This window comes from Oryzias latipes, chromosome 16, assembly GCF_002234675.1.
Source record: "Oryzias latipes chromosome 16, ASM223467v1".
Taxonomy (NCBI): Eukaryota; Metazoa; Chordata; class Actinopteri; order Beloniformes; family Adrianichthyidae; genus Oryzias; species Oryzias latipes.
The window spans coordinates 15944567-15965742 of NC_019874.2; the positions used below are offsets into that span (position 1 = coordinate 15944567).

Here is a 21176-nt window from a genome sequence, read left to right on the forward strand (position 1 = left end):
CATGTTCAATGACATAAAGACTTAGTTTTGAGAGATGAACTAAAGATTTTAAGCAAGTTACAGGCTTTTGCAAGAAATCCATAGTGTTTTGCTGTTTGTACAAATTGTTTTGAGAAATGCACACACGATTTTGCAAACTTCAATTCTGATCTGAGAATTGTACTAAAGCGACTGAGAAAAACTGTAAGTTCATTGCACCTGTTTCCCAGTTCGTTAGACTAGTTCATTAGACTACTTTCTATTGACTATTAGACTATATTATATAGTATATATCTTCTAAAGTCTTAAATATTTAGAACATTTTTGTGAATAAACTGTATTGCGCAAGTGTTCGAGGAAAAATAAACATCTATTTAATAAATAAAGAATAATACGGAACATGTACATGCACAGCAAAGCTGTGTCAGTTTAAAAAAAAAGTGCAAGTATAATTTCCAATGGAATCAGTCATCATTTGCGTTAGGTGATTATTTAATATTAACGTGTAGCTTTAGCGTGAACCTCTCAGACCAATCCCGCCTTTTCAGTGCTCCCACTCTGGTTTACATTATAACTGCTGGTATCCGCTGTTCCTCTCCCCTGCCCCCAAGCAATAACCATTAATTTCCCATCATAGTTTGTGTTAATTAAAAAAGCTACAGGTCTAATTGCCATTTAATGTAATGATGTTAGATTTCATGTTCATGTGTTCAGCTCCACCCATCACCAGCTCGTTACTCAGACTTGCTGGGTTTAATCAGATAGAGAAGGAAGACTTGTCTCTAATTATCTGCTCTGCTTCATCATTTAATCTGACTCAAATAGCCCTTCACATGAGCCCCAACTTCTAATATGTCTGTGCTGAAATAAGTGCTGATGATGAAACACAGAACACTCAAACCGTCCGAATAAGGCAACTGATAGTTTTCACTGTTATTTGAACCTGCAGCCACTGTTTCTATATTTTACACTTTCTAGTCTTTTCTGAGGAACAATCCTTTCATGAACGAAAAAGGAAAATGTCAGATATCATGTTAAAAAAGCATAGTTCAACATTTAACCTTTTTCAGCAGGTGATCAAATCTCCCAAAAGTTTATAATAAAATCCTTTTATATAGAAAATAAGTTTTACTGATGGTTGGATGTATCTTAAACTATAATTCAGATAAATAATGTTATGTTAAATGTTACAAAAACTCAATGCTTTGCCATGTTAAAAGAATTTTTGCAGTGGTACAAAAACTTATTATAAAAGCTTTGTGAAAAATTCTGTTTTTGAGGCCTATAAGAAGTGATGTGACAAAGAAGATTGTTATGTCTTTTCATTCTTTTATCTTAACTGAAAACTACTTCTGAAGTTTTTGCAACTATTTATGCTAAATAGTTGTCATTTCTATTGTTAAGCTTCTTTTGGAACTGTACTTTAAAGGTCATGTCATGGGAAAAAATTTCAACACATTTAAGAAAATGTTTTTGCTTAAAATTATATCTATAGATGAATATCGCTGCTCTGTAATGATTAACACCTCACAAGGACTTGTTTTTCTTTTCCTACCGGCAAACTCTGCTCTGTCCTGTATCAAGAGCACGGCCTTCTTCCTCTGAATTATCGGATGAAGTGCTTGTAGAACACACTTGCTTGTCCTTTAAAGGGGAAGAAAATCTGATTAAACAATTAGTGTCAATTAGCCCCGACCAAATCATTCCACAAACAATTGGTCTCTAGTGCCTGGCTTAATTACAGGCGACTTTCAGCTCCTTATCAGGAGCCATGTCGCACATGATTCATGTCCAACTCACGCTTGTCCCTCAAGCACCATCAATTATCCTCCAGTAAACACCAGGCAAAAAAAAAAAAAAAAGGAAAGAAAGAAAAAAGCAAACCACAGCTCTGGGACCCAGACCTGATTAGCATACCACTATGTATGCTTGACAGCTGCTCAGCAACTACAAGTGATGAGAGCAGGGATGTGATGAGACAGACAAAGAAGCTAAAAGGACAAGACGAGATGACGATCAAGCAAGAAAACATGGTTTGAGGTCAAATTTAAATTTTCTATTTTTTTTCTTACAAGGTGAATCTTAAAAAAATTGCGGTAATCACAATTTTTTTCTTCTTTTTTTTTAATCGTCTCATATAGATCCTTTTAATTGCACTATAGGAGATGGATAAAATGTGTCGTTTTGAATGTCAATCATGCAAAGCTATAGAAGTGTTGGCACAAATACATCGAAAAATTATCAAGTCAGAGACTACGACACACAGCAAACAATGTGCAAAAACGTGTGAAGGGGAGCGACAGCAGGCACGATGACATGTTAAATTACCTACGTGATGTATAGCTTAATGAACCCCTTGTGTTGATCACGCTCTACATTAATCAACAGCCATGAACAGATTCCCTTATTTTCTCAATGCTGCCCTGATAAACTGCAATTTCATTTAACCTTGGACAGCAACTTTAATAGCTTCCACAGAACAACTGTCAATACTTCCCTGAGTATACAGTGATTAAATTGCAAGGCGAGAAGTGTGTCCAAGCTTCCAGCTCATCCTGTGTCTCCCCCTTACTTCTCATTCCCCCCAACAACCCCCCCCCCCCCCTTTTTTTACTTCAAATCACAATTTGTACTTTGAGTCTGGACCTGAATTGAAAGTCAAAACAGACTCTTTGATCAGCTGACTTACACTTTTGCATCTTATTTGAGAATCTGACAAATCACACTTCCGTCACTAACACATCATTATATTTTCACTTGTAATCTCCTTGTATTGACAACTTTGTTCTGTAAAGGAAGAATCCATCACTTTCCTTTGAACCAACCCCTAACCTCAATGGCCACTTTGTCTTTCACAAACACACCAAAAAAAAAAAATACTTTCCCCAAGTTCCTTGACAAAAACCTTATGCACATAAATGTGAGGAGGAAAGGTGTACGGTCTTCAATATTTCCATCACATTTAAGTGCCGTCTGGGAAGTTAGTTGCTGTCTGTGAGCTCATTGGACAGGATAAAACAAGAAAACAAGACAGTGACAGGCAGTGACCTGAGCCCTGTCATAATGATTTTCTGTGATATCCTCCACCCTTGTCAATTTAGCATAAATTACCAGCCATGAAAGGCCTACTGGCTGATTAAAACCAATTGTCTGGGTAGGGAAGGACAAGGCAACCTCTTTATTATATGATAAACTAACTTAATGGAAGCAGACAATCTCCCCTCTGGGAAATCGAGCTGACTCTTAATTTAAGTATTATGTTTTCTCTAAAGTATAGAGGTTTTTCTATCTTACAAAGATCGAAAAAAAAAACTCTGAAAAAAGTGATGGAGAAATGGAGTGAACCTGTAGAGATATAAAAAACACATTCTGATGAAGGTAAAACGAGTGTGTCTACGCTGTCAGCGCATCCTTACAGACACAATCAGTGCCAATCAGACAGCAGTCACTCCAAACACATGATGCAGCCATCTGTTTTAACAGATTTGTTTATCAAAAACAAAAGTCTGACATTTCATAATTACGATTGATCCAAAGACAAATTAGCACCTTCTGCAAACATTTTTCATTATGCTCGTCGGCAGAGATTCAAAGTCGTGTGTTAAGCACAAGAAAATCAGTGTTGTGTCTTTCAGTTTAATCTGCAAGCAGTGAGCAAAACAAGTTTGCCGTAATCTTGATGACATAACAGGAGAGCAAACATTTTCCTGCCCTGCAATGCTCGTTGGCTTCCTCCACCCACTCTTGAGTGGTGACAGGCGTGCACTCGCACTTCCATTATTATCCAACACAACAAGAATGCCTTCAGGAGGATAATTACTGAAACTTGAAGAGCCAGGGCTAATCCTAAGTACTTCACTTTGTATGACTGGCTTCCCCGCCTGTCTCTTAGATGGCCGCTCACACTGACAAAGTGTGATAAGGGCTGAGTAAGTCAGAGAGAAGGCCTAATAAACAGTAGATGCAGAAGTCAAGCCAAAATGTAGGGTACCAGTACTTGTTTTTGCCTGATGCGCTACAGGAACCAAAGAAACAGAAACTGGGTTGAAAAGTTTCTTTATATTACAATATCCATCCTAAGGAAAACTGTGAAGGGTAAAGAAAGTGGTGTCCAACAGGTTGGAAAGCAGAGCTATGAGTTTAACAATAAAGACATGACAGTTTCAGTCTTTGAGGTTCAATATGACTGACAGGTGTGGTGATGGGTCATTAGCAGCCTTTCTGACACCCATGTTTATTTTTTTGCTATGACCCATTGCAGAGCCTTCATTGTAACTTTAAGTATATTCTTACTTAGTATACAATTATCTTAGTGTGGGAGCAAAGTCAGGCTCATCCATCTCACCACTACCATTGTTTGTGTAAGTGGATGTGACAAGAAGAAAGTTTACCATTTCGAAAACTCTACTTTAAATCAAAGCATTCAAGCAGTTTCAGGATCAAACTTGTGCCACTTTATTTTCATCTGCAATGATTTGAATTTTGTCATGAGGTGGGGAGCGGCCCCTTGCTTTCTGCTGCTGTAGCCACACCAACCTTGAAAGGCTGGAGGAAGTTTTTCACCGGCTGCCCTCATTCATCCCGCGAGGAGGCAGAGGCTCCTGCTCTGCCACACAAAGCCAGGAACAGCTGGCTGATCGATACCTGACAAAGGATTGGGGGCTACAGCACTCAAAAGATTGTTAACTAGCCATTTTATTTGCCAGACATTTATATCATTGTTTATGGTTCGGTGCACCTCTTTAGTGAAGGCCGTGCTGCCCACCTGTGCTTGGAACAGAGTCAGGGCCTTTGTAGACACTTTCCATGACCTCATGGGTGAAGGGAAGAAGGATAGATAGATAGATAGATAGATAGATAGATAGATAGATAGATAGATAGATAGATAGATAGATAGATAGATAGATAGATAGATAGATAGATAGATAGATAGATAGATAGATAGATAGATAGATAGATAGATAGATAGATAGATAGATAGATAGATAGATAGATAGATAGATAGATAGATAGATAGATAGATAGATAGATAGATAGATAGATAGATAGATAGATCAGATCAGACTGTAAGTGTGCATTCAATGTGTATGTTTGTGTAAATATGGCTGCTGTGGTGCAACCCTCACTCTGCCTGTAACACATGGCTTCACTGGTCCCTGCTCAGCCCCTGCAGGCTGGCAAAGACGGGACACCCACTCTGTGGCTCACCCAGGCAGAGAGAGGCTTCCTGCGCATCTTTTGTCACACCATTTGGGCGTTTGCGTCTGTGGCTGCCCTGCTCGTCTGGACCCACTTGGCAGCCACCGTGCAGACAGACATCTGTTCTTTGCTGCCTCCAGTTGAATAGAGAGAACAACAAACACAAGACCCTGCGCTCTGCTTTGCATGCTTTAGCACATTTACACTATCTATCTATCTATCTATCTATCTATCTATCTATCTATCTATCTATCTATCTATCTATCTATCTATCTATCTATCTATCTATCTATCTATCATGTGTAAAATTGCATTAGAGGTCAAAACTATTTCATATCAAATGTACAATGGTTACCTCTGGAGTTGCCAAATCTAACAGTTAAAGAAAAGAAAATGAAACGCCAGAGTTGTGCATGTGGAGTGCTTCCTCTTGCTTTTTCTGTGCAGAGTGCTCTGCAGCACGCAATATTGAACACACTTTGTTCATGCTCACCGGCCCAGAATAACTCGGTCATTATTGCAAAAGGGACAGGTTTTAAGTTTGATTTCCTGACGGTAATATAGCCCATGTGTGTAGAAGAAGAAAGCGCTCAATGGGGACATCTGTTCATCGCGGCTTACAGTTACAGCCGTGCGCTATAGAACCAACCCGCGCTTGTGAAACGCAACAGGCTGCAGGGGACTTTTTTTTTATCTAGAAAGCTCCATAGCCTGGAATAATTTGTAAAATCTGACGTTTTGTGCGCACGTATTTAACATCCTGCACTTCTGTGCCTCCAGCAGCTCCCTTTCCTGTGGTTATCGCTGACCTCTGACACGAGTCCTGTTAGTATGATGACTTGGTAATTTGTCATTAGAGGCCAGCGCGTCCCCCTGTAGCTGCACTCTTGCACCTTACATGTCTAAACCCTTCATGGAACCAAATATCCATCATTGATTATCACAGAAAATGTGGGGGAACAGGCCAACTGTTGCTGCAAAAAGAAAAAAAAAAACGTTTCACGCAGAAAACGTGTTTTTATCTGCACCCCTATCCTCTGTGCTGTAGTAAATGTGGGCTCGTGGGGTGGAAAGGGTTGGAGGAATTTTCCTAAATTATTCCAAACCGAATCGCCAGAGTTGCATTTAATCTGGCATGGCGCGCATCACGGCGGCAGCAGGAGATGCTGGGTTTCACTGTGCAGAGACCACAAAAACCTGGAGGGTCAGTCAGTGCGCCGCGGAGCCGTGGAGCACGGTATGTGTCCTTTTTATTACAACGATTTTTTTGGAAATAATGCTGATTATTCGGTGCTTGGTTCATATCAGAGATTACATTATTAGTATTGAGTTTAACAAAAAAAAATGGACGTGTAAAAAACAGTTCATTTATTTTTCCCAAAAAGTCAATAAATGAAGGCGGCTTTTTAAAATGTATTATTATCTGAAGCTTTTATTTATTTTTTTATTGACATGCTTACCAACTAAACCTTTATTCTGAAAAGCGTTTTGCTCGTGGAAAAATTGCGGAATGTCTTTCTATGTTTGTAAATGTTTCCAATTAAATAAATACACGCTGCAAAATTATTAATTAAGGCGCAAATAATTAGAATTGCATGTATAAAATTGATGCACCTGTTTCAGGGATGTTTAGCAACAGCAATCCTTTTATCTCTCTTTTTTCACCTCCTTCTTTTCCCTCCACCTCGAGGTAAAGCGGCGTAAATCCAAAAAGCTGTTGTCCAATCCCAGAAACACAAGAATTAATCAAATAGCCCATCTATCACGTCTGCAATAAAGGAAACGACACGAGTTAGGCAGATGATGTGATGAATAATCCCTGGTCGTTTTAATTAACTTTTCCCTGTCCTGTAATGACCAAGCTGGTCAACAGACCCGGTCAATAAGCATGTTAATATCAAACAAATAAAACTGTGGATGATTAAAAACCTCCCGCGTTATTAAATTTGAAATTCAAATGAAATTTATGCCTCCAGCGCAGAGCGCATGCTAATAGCTCCGCGAGAGTCCTGCAGGGTTCAAAGCGCGGTTTGCCACAGGTTCTCATTATGCAACATGCGCTTCCTCTATAGGTTTTAGTAAATGTCAGCGCACTAAGTGACGGACCATTTAATAAAACTGTTATCATTTGATTTTCAGACAGAAAAAATGCAACCACTCTCTATAATAAATAATTTCACTTAACCAATAATATTCACATTAACCCTCTAAAAATCCGCAATTTCTTTTCATCTGTTGTGGGGCCTAAATGTTCCAAAGTCAACTACATCGACCTCTCATCATCTTCTGCCGCAGTTTTAGACTAATATAGCCCATAATGAAACATGTCTCCCAGGAATGTGCCAGTTTTAATCAAACCCGCCAAAGGTAATTGGACACAATTACAGTCATGTGAAAGTTTGAGATGCAGCAATATACGTCCACACAGACGGAACAATGCAGCTATTGTGCTTGTGCGTAATGAAGTTTGTGTACATTTCCAAAACCAAATCAAGTAAATACAATACCATTACAAATCAGAGCATTTTTATTTAAAAGAAAAAAAGTTACATTTATAAAGACAAAGAGGAAAACGTAATAGTGAATAGTGACATAAAAAGGGGTCTCCCAAAACTTTTTTTCCCGTCGCTCGGACTTTTTTCAGAAGTTCACCTCAACTTTTACGCATTTTTGGAGGAAAAGAGCGCACGGAAATACTGCAATTTCAATACTTTCTTCTTAAAATGCAAAATATATTTAATCATACAAAATGAGTTATAAGTTTTGGACACATTTTTTGGTTATAAAATTACCTGTATCCCACACCATCAAGCACGTCAACATTTTTTATACATATAAAGAATGCCCCGTTCTGTAAAATTTCTATAAATGCCCCCCTCCCTTAACCCCACCAATCCCTCCTTCCCAATTCACTTTCATTTAACTTTACCTTCCTTCCGCTGTTTTTTATTGTGGAAGGGGGCGGCGGGGGGTGGAGGAGGGAGGAGAGCTGTCTGTGGCGCTCTATTGATGACCTCACGGTTGTATGTGGCGGTGCGGCGGGACGGGCCCGCTGATTGGTTGCCCGTGTCACAGCGGCACTTCAAAGCCGGAGAGGAGCCTACAATTGTGGAAGAATGGGCGGAACACATCATTGTATTGCACACCTCTAAAAAAACAGTGCTCTGATTCATAAATATAAAAAGATCCTCTGAGGAGGGCAGTGTTTTTGTGTGATGGCAACTTCACTTCTAGGGGTGAGTCGAAAGCACCTTTCTTACTGGTTTAATTAGTTTTTGTCATTGTCCCCCGGTGGGGGATTAAACTTACTGCGGGCGAAAAGTAGCAGCAAAGCCTGTGCATGGGTTAGTGCTCCGTGGACGCCCCAGAAGTGCCTGCTTTTAACACGCATGCTGTCTTTTATGCGCTTTTTTTAAAATTCAAATTTGATTTCAGTTTCCCTCGTCTGTGCGCTCAGCAGGTAAGAGGTGGAGTGAGTGCGCAAACTTGCAGAAATGTTTTCTACTCTGCAAAACGTAGACTAGAATGTGAGATTAGCCTGTTAAAGTTGCACATCGGAGAAGTCACTCACTGATTCTCTTGTCCCCCTCAGGAGGAGCCAAGGTTAGGATCGACTCCTTTAGCCATGTTAGCTGCAACATGCAACAAAATAGGGAGTCCGAGCCCCTCACCGTCCACAATTTCGGATAACTCATCGTCCTTTGGGAAAGGCTTCCATCCGTGGAAAAGAGCTGCTGCAAGCAGCTGCAGCCTCGGATCCGGTCTGTCCGGCTTCGGGGTGTCCCGGAATGGATCTGGCATCTCGGACTCTTTCGGCACCAACAGCTCCACCGGCTCCAGCGCCTTCTCCCTCACGTCGGGCACCTCGTCGAGTTCCCATTTCGGAAACGATTATTCTGTTTTCCAAGCCTCCGTTTCGAGCAACTCTCAAGAGTCCAACCACCAGCCGGTGTTCATCTCCAAGGTGCACACCTCGGTGGACAGTCTGCAGGGCATCTACCCGAGGATGAGCGTCGCGCATCCTTACGATTCCTGGTTCAAATCATCCCATGCCGGCATACCCGCAGGAGAGGTGGGCACCACCGGAGCCTCCGCGTGGTGGGATGTGGGAGCGGGTTGGATCGACGTCCAAAATCCGAACGGAGCAGCACTACAGACGTCCTTACATTCCGGTGGACTCCAGACCTCTTTACACTCTCCTCTTGGCGGATATAATTCTGACTACTCAAGTTTAAGTCACTCAGCGTTCAGTACAAACCCCTCTCCACACCTGTTGACAACCGGTCAGCACCTGATGGACGGTTTCAAACCGGTGTTATCCTCATATCCGGACACAAGCCCATCTCCGTTAACCGGAGCTGGGGGGACGATGCTCTCCGCAGGTCCTCCTGCATCTTTAGCGGGGTCTCCGAGGTCATCTGCCCGGCGTTACTCAGGTAGAGCGACCTGCGACTGTCCAAACTGCCAGGAGGCGGAGAGACTCGGGCCGGCGGGCGCCAGCCTTCGGAGAAAAGGGCTCCACAGCTGTCACATCCCCGGCTGTGGCAAAGTGTACGGAAAAACATCCCACCTGAAGGCTCACTTACGGTGGCACACCGGCGAGAGGCCCTTTGTGTGCAACTGGCTCTTCTGCGGGAAGAGATTCACGCGCTCCGACGAGCTGCAACGACATTTACGCACGCACACCGGGGAGAAGCGGTTCGCCTGTCCGGTGTGCAACAAGAGATTTATGCGCAGTGATCACCTGAGCAAACACGTTAAAACTCACAGCGCCGGGGGGTCCGCCGGCTCTGGCTCCGGGGGGAGCGGAGGGAAGAGGGGGAGTGATACCGACAGCGAACACAGCGCACCGGGAAGTCCTCCGTGCCATTCCCCCGACCTGTTGCACCCACCGGAATCAAACCAAGCAGTAGGCATGAACGGCCTCTAAGTGAAGCAAAAAAACTGTGCAGCATCAAAGTGATGAGATTAAATTGTCAGACGGGACGTAACATGCAGCTGACACACTTTAAATGCTTCCCCATTGGTGTTATTCAAAAGAAAACTTCGTTTCTTTGATTTATTTCCCCTCACTGGAGTGTTTCAGACTCAGCAGTCCGTTTCATGGCACATGAAACCTTCTTTTTGTTCCATCTGCCGCGTAAAAGTGAATTTAAGTTCTTGTGTGAGGCGCTGGAGCAAATCTAGCCTTTTTTGCAGCCTTTTCTTTACATGATGAAGATGCTTTACTCCTTATTTTCTCCTTATAGAAAATCATTGTAAAAAATTGCGTTGTGAACTATTGAGGCCTGCAAAAAGTTGCGCTACTGCTGTATTGTCCTAAAACCAAACACTGGCACTTTATTATCTAGCGAAAGGAAAGTCTTTTTTTGTTTTGTTACTGTTTTTATTTTTGTCATTATGGATGGACTTACCAGAAAACCAGTCTGGTGAGATGTGAGATGCACTGATTTTAATGTTATCTGTCGCATTTTAATCACAGAGGAGCAATTGTCCAGAAACACACACTTTCCAAATTTGCAGTTGTGCGCCGATTTCGCAAGTAGGCCAGTCAAAGATGACACTGTACTTTGCTGCAAATTGTGCTGTACATAAAGAAAAAGTAGGCTAGAGTAATTACAGTGTAAAGGCGAGCAATGTATTTGTGCAGGAGGCGAGTTTTGTATAGGTATTTCTAGTTGTATATGGACACTAGTAAATATTTGAAAATATACGGAAAATGTACTTGTATTTTTTTCCTTTGACATGTTATCAAATGTATTGTGGGGAGTTGTATTTAACCACGAATTTCTCTTGTATTTAGGGGGTCTGTATCATTAGGCGCACTTTGAATTTATTTGTAAGGTTTTTAAATCATTTACTGTTTGCCCACTCGTTTAATTTAAGCATGTTGTGAAGTGATTTTAATTTCACAATGATATTTTTTTGCCCCCTGAGAATGGCTTTTTATGTGAGCCACTCAATAAAATCTCTATGAATTCAGCAGCAGTTTGATCGACTTAGTTTGTTGGACTGTTTACACCATCGGGCCTGAAACTCTTAAATGTTCCTTTACAGTTTTTATACAAGACTTGTATCATTTTTTTTTTAATTGTGAAAATCCAAATACACGCATTAACTTTGGAAAGCTTCTAACTGATCTGTTAAGGAAAAGTTTCTGACAGAATTTATCTGATCAGTTTTAGAAAACGTAACAATGAATTTAACTTATGACTAAATCAAACAAACGCTTTGAAATAATTTTGTTTTAGGACAATTGAGTTCCATGTTTAATATAATTTATTCCCTTTAAAAAGGCAGTCTGTGCGGCCAAAATTATAGTGTATTTGAAAAAATACAAACTTTTTATTTTCCTTTTGAAAGGCAACCAAAAAAAAAGCTTTTCGCATTTTAATATTAAATTTTTTTATCAATGTTTTTTTGTCGGGTCCAAACGGGCATTGTTCATTTTCTTCTTTTTAATTCATGATTTTGAAGAATGTTTTGAATCCTAACTAAACTACACTTTTTATTACTACAGAACATTTTACCTTTGACTGTTTTTGAAATGTTTGCTTTGGGAAACGTTTGAAACAATCTGAGAATAAGGACTATTGGTAAATTTGTAGTTTAAAAGTCTGGAGGTTAAATGATGCAGCGCGCATCCTTTAGTGTTAGTTTTGTTATATTGGACAGAGGTTCAATGGAAATAAAAACGTGTAGAATCTTATTACCAAATCAAACGTTTAGGTCTTTTGAAATGTAACAACAAAACTTTAAAAATGTCGATCCTAATTATCCAAACTTCCGATTGTTGCGGCTGTTGTCATTTTTTAAATGCTTATTTTGTCATTTGTATTTTTTTTTTCTATAAAAAGTTTTCATGCATTAAACTAAGAAAAAAAAACGTTTCGTTTAGCAATCAATAAGGAAGAACCACCCAGTACACTTTATGTAACGACACTTGTTTTTCTCAGTCCGAACTTGAGATAAAAGCAAAAAGTGATTCTGAAACTGCCGTCTGATCATCAGTGTAGTTACGCCCTCTAGCGCTTTTTTGACCAAACAGCAGCTGCATAAACTGAGCACTGAATCCAAACAACCTTCAATTTAAACAGACGCATTTCGATAGAATAAAACTCTTATCAAAGTATCACATCAGCTGATCCAAGTTTAAAAATCAACTCAATGAAATGTGTTTTTTGTTTTCTTTTTTGTGGTTCAAACTCGGGGTGACAAATCTAATTTGCGATGTGTCACACATATTCCTATTTTACCAAATATGGCGAATATTCACACCTATCAAGTTAACTTTAAAAATGAGAAACAAAATGTTTTATTTTTTGTTAAGTGTTTCTGTTAGTCTTCATTGGGACAGATTTATTTTCTAAAAACTATTTTTTTCTGTAATTCACTAAAGACTTTAAACATTCGAAGTCTTTTGAATATTTCATTGATTCACCTGCTTGCTTTTGTTCTTGAGTGGAATGATTTCTATATCAAATTTCTCTAAAATAACAATACACAAAGCTTGTGGACAAATAGTGTAAAAATAATTTGAAAGGATAATGCAAACTTACAGAAACTGAATAAAAAATAAATATTTTTGTCCCACTTCTTCATTTAAATTCCATAAAAAAGAATTTATGTTTCGCCTAATATGGCATTTTGACTTTGAATTTAAAGGTTTTATAGATTTAATTGAACCGCAAAATACATTTTTATTCAGTCAAAATAAATCAATTTAACCGGAAATGTTCATGTCAAGCTCACATATGGGCCACACTTTCAAAAGGTAATTCCTAAAATGATCAGATTATTCATAGAGTATTATTTTTCTCATCTAAATCATGCAGGGAGTATAAGCGGTTTGCACCATGATGTGGTTAAAGGCAGGGAAAGCCAATGCAATGTGTTAGCAGCTTTGATGGTAATAAGGAGATAAATAATATGGCATCAACACGGTTGCACTTCAGCTGCATTACAGATTTGACAGATGTTTCACGCAAATAGCACCTGCTGCTGAAACCATATGATGAGCTTTGTTTCTCTCTCAGAAAATCACAGTGTTTTTGCAACACCTCTCACCAACAACACATCTGGAGCTAATTTTGTGGTCAGAACCACCGACTGCACTGCAATTGTCATCAAACCAACCAATTTTCCCAGAAAGGCAATTGGACAAGGTCCACAGGTTACTCAAAATAATTAACAGTAATCGCTGTAAGACTGACAGGGTGTCTTTATAAAAGGCTTCCAGCAATTTAAGTTCATTTACTTCACAGGTTGAATTTCAAACTCACCGTCAGAAATTTTAGAGCGTTTTGCACCATTCCCCCCAATTTAATAGCTTCATCATATGAGTATGTAAACATAACTCAATTGTTAGGTATTTTGAACAATCAATACACAAGAAATAACATTTAAATATTAGAACAGTTTAAGCCAAAGTGGGGAAATGTTCATTTAAAAGGCTGTTTAAAAATAAGCAGAAACAGATGTTTTAGGCAGCCACTGTCTATAAATTCACCTGCATTTAGTCCAATAGAATTTAGAGAATGTCAATACAGCATCCCAGACTTCTAAAAGGAACTGAATGCCAAAGGTGGGTATCAAGTCACATTTATCCAATTAACTTTTCATAAAAACTTTACTTCTGACTTTTTTGGCAACATACTTTTAATTTTTAGTAAGCAGAAAACTGATAATATTTGTACAGCTATGCTAGTCATCGTTATTTTTTTAAACAACATTTTTACCATTTATAGCAGGGGATGCAAAATAATGGACAATGTCGGCATATAAGTACTGTCAAAATAGAGAGAATCTAGATTTCTATCAGTAAATCTCACCAGCATAGTTTAGTGTTGTCTGTAAATATACAAACAACACTTCTGTGCCTCCAACAAACCTGCTCTTTGCTAAAACAGCAGTGATGAGAGGTGGACTTTAAACGTTTACTAAACACAAACATTTTATCATTGCTGAAAATAGAGGACAGGACTATCCTTATTAAATTGAGGGAAAACAAAGGTTTAAGTTTTGGACATTGATTACATATCTTCACCCAACACATTTGAAATTTGGTATATTAGATTTTACCATAATCGTATACATAATAATTTATTACACAAATCAGGCTGTACAAACTGGATGTCATTGTCTGGATTATGATTTTAAATTAATACCGGAAAATGTGTCATGTTCAAGCTGTTACTCTCTAAATATTTCACAAGTCACTCTTTTGACCTTTTCTTAGCCTGAGTAATATCACTTTATAAAGTAAATCAATATGTTTTAGTACAATTTTTGGTTGCTCTGCCAAACATATGAATCTTTATTGGAAAAATGTAAAACAAGATTTTAAAATAGCATAAATAGCCTAAATGACAATTATTCAACAAAAAAACACAGTTGAAGCTTCGTTAAGCACAAAACTTGTAAAGATTTATTGAAGTTTGTGCATTTTCCTCTTTTCTTTGTCATGATGTGCAAAGCACCTTTCTTCACTTCGCTTCCAGTTGGTGATGATACATGAGAACAGACATGAATTTCAGTCTAATGCAGTTTCTGACAACAGTCAAAATCATTACATTGACTTGTGGCTCCCTAAATAGCTGAGAAATGGCTCCACCAAGTGGTTACAAATGTAATCAAAACATGGTGCCTGCACTATCAGCCGCTTGCTGTTCTGTAGCAATGTCTGTTGTTGTGTGAGGAGTAGACAATAAAAAATAAAACTTTAAGGCTTAAAGATATCACCTAAGGAGAAGTAAAAAAATGTCATCAAAAAAATTACCACAAGAAATATATAAAAGTAACTAGTTTTTTTTAAAAAAACGTTTTTATTATGAGTTATTGTCGGTGTGCAGTTTAAAGTTTTGTTAAATGTCAAACCAGCTTAGTAAATGTAATCTACTCAGGAGTGCTTAGCAGCATTCCTTACGAACTGTTGGATCTGAAATGCAGACCTCAGAGAGCAGTGCAACTTTAAATTGCATTATTATAATAACACATTATAGTCTCATATATTTGTTTGCATACTTTTTTTTCACCAAAGTGAGTCCCTGCATGTCAGCTTCCTATATTCTCTAGAAAATAATGGATCTATCCATAAAAAATACTTTTTTTTTCATCTTTAGGTCTTAGTTTCACAAAAGAAAAAAGATCACGTGAATGTATGTTATTAAAGCGTGTTTTCGTCTGGAGTTGAACATAATCTCTCATGAGATATCTGTGCCATGCCCATCGCTCGGATCGTGCCGAAACTGAAGGTATCGCCTAGTTTCAGGTGTTGCAAGTCAAATTGGTAAACTCGGCTTTGCATTGTGGGTAATATAGTCTCAAAGTTCAAACCGCCCCCCTCTCCGCTGGAGATGTAACATGGATAGAAAACACCAGTCCCGGCATGCACCGCGCTGGGGAACAAACAGAGACAGGAGCTGAAAGGTGAGGAGGAGTGCCGTGGAAACGTCCCGGAGAGCAGAATCAGTGACGGAGAAGTGAACTATTTTTCTACCAACACGCCGAAAATGAATATCCCTTAATGAAGGTGAGGCTCAAACTTTCTCCTATTTGACTTGAAGTACTTTTTCTTTTTTACTGTTACATGTAATTAAAAAAAGTTAATTAATTTATTAATGTTTAAGTACAATTAAGTCTAGTTTTATACAGCTGTTATTAACAACTTGACAGCAAGCAATATGTTCTAAAAAATAGCTGAATAGGACACATAGGATTTTTACTTTAAATATTGTTTATAATATAAAAATTAAAAAAAAAACTATTAATATACGGAAAAATGTAGTACGGTAAAGCATTTGGCCTCTTATGCTGTTTTGTTACAAAACAGGTATTTACCTTTCGCTTCAATGTAGTTACTCTTTAACTGTAGCAGGAAGCACCCATTGAAACGACCTCTGTGACTTCAGCTTGACAAGACCAACCTGTTTTTTGCATAGTGAAAAAATAAAAAGAATGAAACACCTTAATAATAACTGACTCACTTGGACAAGCTCTGAATGAGCTGTCATTTCACACAAACAAGTGCCAGAATGAAGAGCTGAGGCTTTATTCTAATGTTAAACAACTCCCTGTTTAGGGAAAATACAAAAGACAAAAAACTGGTTTTACGTATTGCTTTAATATTCAAATTAAAGATGTCCACAAATCTAAGAAGGGATTTAAAAATCGTAATTTCTTTTCTTATTTTAAATTCCTATTTTTTTATTATTCATAATTTTCAATTTTAGAATCCAATGAGATTGGTCGTTTTCTTTAATATTACTTAATCCATCAGACACATCACCAGTGAGTGGGCATCAGAAATTAAATAAAAAAAAACTCACCAAACTATGTATTTTTAAAGTATGTTGTATTAAAAACACGTGAAAATGCAACAAATGTTTGGACCTGTTTTAATTCATATCAGTACTTGAAGTCACACTCATCTTTTGATCTATTGTAAAAGTGTTCCCAGTGGTCTTTTAGTTACGATGATGGAGTTTCTAGGCAAAATAGTATCTGTAGAGTGGCAGTGGTTCAACTGAAATTCGCCTAAGTTGTGGGTTGGACTGTGAGCGGGTAGTACGCCTGCGCTCATTTCCCATCAAACCCTTGTCTACACTCTCTCCGAGTAATTTACTGCCCCTCACAACCTCAAGCTAACGATTTGAATAAAGAAGTACTCAGAAATCCAATTTTCTTTATATACGTCCTCCATCATGAGAAAAATGACATATAAAAACACAAAAAACACGATTTTTATTGGAGTGGGTCTTTAAATGTATGTGTCAGATCCTCGGGATAACAGGCTCTTTTAAATGTTTTTCAGATAAAAACATGGCAGTGAAACAAGCTATTTCCTTCCGACATGGAAGTCTTATGCGAAGTAAATCTGAAGGAACCCTCATTGATCTGGGTCCAAATCTCAGAATTGGGGACAACTTAAATGGTAACAATTTAGATTTCTTAAACAAAATGTATGGAAAACCTGTTAATAATCCTAACAAATCTAAGTTCACTTTTTTTTTTTTTTTTTAAGGAGTAAATGTATTAGGAAGAGCACAAAACCATCATTGGCCATTGTTGCAGCCAGAACAGAGTTCTTCAATAAAAAACCCTTTTTGGAGTAAACTATCCACTTCAAATCCTTTCCTCGAGGACATTGTGGACAGCTGCACAGACAAAGATAATTTCAAAGCATCAGGTCTAAAAGAAGATAAGATACAAACAGAGCCAAGTCATGGCGATGACATTAGCACATCATCAGATGAAGGCAACGTGGGCAACTTTTTACAGAGCAAATTCAAAGTCAGCAACCAATCTGGGAGATGGAGGAGCGCTTCAGACATTCTGGACGAATTAGGAAGAAAGGTGCCAAAATGTGAGAACAGCTCGAAACCTCCTGGGCTGGTGCTGAGCCCTGATTTTGAGTGGCTAAAAAATGACAGAGAAGCCTATAAGATGGCCTGGCTGAGTCACAGGCAACTAACACGTTCATGTTTAGATTTGAATTTAATGAGTCAGAGCCCTGGATGGGCTCAAACACAGGCCGCTAACTTTCAAGTCATCTCCAAGATTGACCACCTTGGAGGCAGAGTGGAGTTACCCGAGTCCAAAATAGCCATCCATGTCCCAGAGGGACATGTTCCCCCTGGAGAAATACAGGAGATTTCTCTGAAAGCAATGCTGGACCCTCCTCCTGGACTCAACACAAGCTACATGACCACCATGAGTCCCCTTCTTGAGGTCATCTTAAGCAACATCAACACAAAGGAAAGCTTGTCTGTGGAGATGAAGCTGTCAGGGGAGGTGAAGAGTGACTCTGAAAGTCAGCTGATGACCACTGTGTTTGGGTTAGTGTCCAGCAAAAGAGATGGCCCATACATGCAAACCAGCAACTGCAACATTCAGAACAACACCATACAGATAAAGCTGCAGGACTTGAAGACACATTTTTTTGTGATCGCAGTTGCAGAGGCCTCTCTAATTGAGCCACCTGTTACTTCAGTCTGGGATTATCTAGATCGACAAATTACTATTGCAGTCTACGGCCCAAGATACATCCACCCGTCATTCAAGCTTGTAATCGTCATCTGCTGCCATGAGGATGTTCCACCAAAGCTTCCGTTCTCTGACATCTGCCGGGGAAACAAACAGTTGCCTCCTGTTGTGCTGCAGCTTTGGAGAAAGCATTCCTTTAAAGTAGACAAGCTGGTTGACTTTGAAATAGCAGTTGGTATTAAAGGATCAGTGTTTAGAATTAAAGCTGAGGACAAAGTGAAGCAAGTGAGGCAAAGTCAGCTAAAGATCGGAACTGTTGTGCATCTACCAGTGACGGTATCTTGTTCTGGTAACACAGATCTGGCACCTTTCAAACTAGACTTAAATGTGAAGGAATTAAACTTGGCCTCTGGCAACGCATCATTTCAGGTGCATTCCCCTTCTACTGCACCTATCAGATCAGAGAAGCGCTTATCAAAAAAAATAGAAAGGAGAACTGAAATGGCCAAAACCTCACCTATTCCTGAAGAAAGTGACCCAGATGTTCTTGAATTTGAAGACAGATCCATGATCTTGCAGAATTATGGTGTAGCTCTTAAAACAGTCATTCGACAGCCACACGTTGAGTACCTGCTGGAGTATTTCAAGGGCGACACAATGGCTCTCCTTTCCACAGAGGCTGTCAAGTCAGTTGGTAACCTAAAAGTAAAAGAGTGGTACATCGGATTCCTCAGAGGCAGGACCGGCTTGGTTCACTGCAAAAATGTCAAAGTCATAACCAGGGATCAGGTGATAGACTTCACAGGCATTAAACTCTCGACAGAAATTCTGTTAGACAACATGGCAATGCCCTTCAAGAAGCTAACCTACATGTACTCAGCCACCCAGACCCTGGTGACGAAACACATTAAAAACTGGAGAGGTTTTGCTGATTCTTTGGGATACAAAAACCAGCCACTGGATGCGATCACATGGAGGCACGCTGAAACAGAGGCCGATAAAATAGCCTGCGTTCTGGAAAAGCTGAAGGAGGACTGCCACTGTGAGAACTCAAAGTCAAAGTTCCTGCATGAGCTGATGATGGTGAGTGAAAAAAAAGACAAGCCACAGAGAGAGCCTAAGACAATGAACAATAACACGATAGTCTTCATTCCTTTACTATCAGATATTTCTTTTGTGTCTGTGTAACTGATACCTCCTTTGTTTCGGATAACCATCAAGGGGCTACTGAAGATGGACTGTGTGAATGTTGCCGTGCAGCTCATTCAGAACACCGTCATTCTTTCGGCTGCTGTGGAGCTGGGAATCCGATGGCGGGAGCTTGCTGAGAAGATGGCCAAACTGTCCAGTGCTCAAATCGCCAGTTATGAGGCACCGCATCGGGGGAAGAATGGGGAAGTCAATCCACAGGTGAGAAAGAAAACAAAAAAGGCTAATCATATTTGCAAGAACTCGCTGTTTCCTACTCCTACATGGCAATAATAGGTTTGCACACTCCCTTTAATTAGTATGAACCTAACTGTGTATACCGTAAAGTAGGATTACACATGTTGTAAGGCTGGATAACCCCTCACTACACATCTTATACACTTTTCTCAAACTGATGTGACCATTTTCACACTTTTCTCTCTTGTTCAAACTCTCAAAGTTCAAACCTTCGTAGAAAGGCAAGTCCAGTAGTTTAGAATGAACACAAAGATCTGCTGGTGATCAAAGACTTATGTAGATTGGCGCTGAATGCATTCTGCACAGGATACACAGCATACAGGAGATTGATATATTTAATTACCAAGTAATTAAAAAAAAAAAGATGAAACTTTCTGTGTTTCAGGCCATGTGGAAACCTGCATATGACTTCCTGTATACCTGGAGTCTCCGTTATGGAGATAGCTACAAGGACATGATCCAGGATCTTCATCTTCTCCTTGATAAAATGAGAAACCCTGTCACTAGACAGTGGAGACACCTGACCGGCGCACTCATCACTGTAAACTGCCTTGAGATCTTTCAAGGCGCTGCTTTTCCAAAGCAATATGAAGAAACAAAACGTTAAGTTCGCATTAAGTTCCAGCTTAGGCTCTTAACACTTGGTGCTCTTAAAATGGGTGAGCTGGCATGACAAATAAGGAAATGTTGAGGCATCTTTTTATCTATATAAATTAAAAAAAGTAATTTTAGAATATTGCTCCTGAAAGCTACTGTGTTACTCCTAATTACTTCCAGTAAATGAACTCTGTTTTTTAACCCTGAGCTAAAATGCTATAACACATATTGCAGCTGAAAAACAGGTTTGTTCTACGATGCTTGTGTTTAGTAATGTCTATGTTTAGTTATTATGTGATGACCCATGCATGCTGTGTTTATGGCTTCTAGGAGTTTCAAAACACAATGTTACTGACTAAAAGTAGAAAAACAAGCAGTCAGGAAACACACAAATGTGAAGACTGTTACTGAAATCCAAACGACTGCAGTATCATACATTATTTTTGCTTTCTTTTGTCTTTATTTTTGTTTGGTTACATATAAAAATAAAACTATTTTTGCCAAAGTTACCAAAAGACTGGTGAAGGAACAGGTGAAGTTACAGTTCCATATGTCTAAATTTGTTGTTTTCCTAAATGTTAGCACTATTTTTTTGTATTGCAAAGTGTGACTTATGCATGAACCAGTAATGTAATAAAGTAAATGTAGCTGAAACCCTTTTTATTTATTAAATGCTATGTCTTTATTACCCACTAAAATCTCTAACTCTTTTAAAAGAAATTTAAGCAATAATAAAAGCAACTGGCATTGACAAAAAACTAACCTACCAGACAGCACTCTTAGACCAGCTTTAATTTAAAAAAAATACAGCTTTTGCTAAATGTCTGATAAAAATTTAATCTAAAGCTGCAAAAAATAAAACAAGAAAAATAAACCAAATAAATTAAATGTATATTTATTTTTTAAAAATCGTTTTTAATTAAATAAATTCATAAATTGATTTTTTAAGGCATTTCAGACAAAAACAGACT

General features: G+C 38.8%; 2 protein-coding genes across 4 annotated transcripts; both read left to right on the forward strand.

Annotated features, from left to right (window-relative positions):
- The first annotated feature begins 5907 nt into the window (after positions 1–5907).
- On the forward strand, positions 5908–11163 carry LOC101158882 (transcription factor Sp8). Of its 3 annotated transcripts, none has more exons than XM_004078082.4 (2): positions 5908–6415; positions 8771–11163. In XM_004078082.4, exons 1-2 carry the CDS (start codon positions 6314–6316, stop codon positions 10106–10108), a joined length of 1440 nt encoding a protein of 479 aa, XP_004078130.1. In that variant the 5' UTR covers positions 5908–6313; the 3' UTR covers positions 10109–11163. The 3 variants fall into 3 exon arrangements, with proteins under 3 accessions (XP_004078130.1, XP_011483456.1, XP_011483457.1); XM_011485154.3 differs by lacking the exon at positions 5908–6415 and adding an exon at positions 7466–8414; XM_011485155.2 differs by lacking the exon at positions 5908–6415 and adding an exon at positions 8421–8638.
- A 4411-nt stretch (positions 11164–15574) lies between these two features.
- macc1 (MACC1, MET transcriptional regulator) lies at positions 15575–20859 on the forward strand. Its single transcript, XM_004077815.4, has 5 exons — positions 15575–15709; positions 16991–17110; positions 17201–19245; positions 19384–19572; positions 19994–20859. The coding sequence occupies exons 2-5, from the start codon at positions 16999–17001 to the stop codon at positions 20213–20215; spliced, it is 2568 nt and encodes an 855-aa protein (XP_004077863.1). The 5' UTR covers positions 15575–15709; positions 16991–16998; the 3' UTR covers positions 20216–20859.
- Positions 20860–21176: the final 317 nt, after the last annotated feature.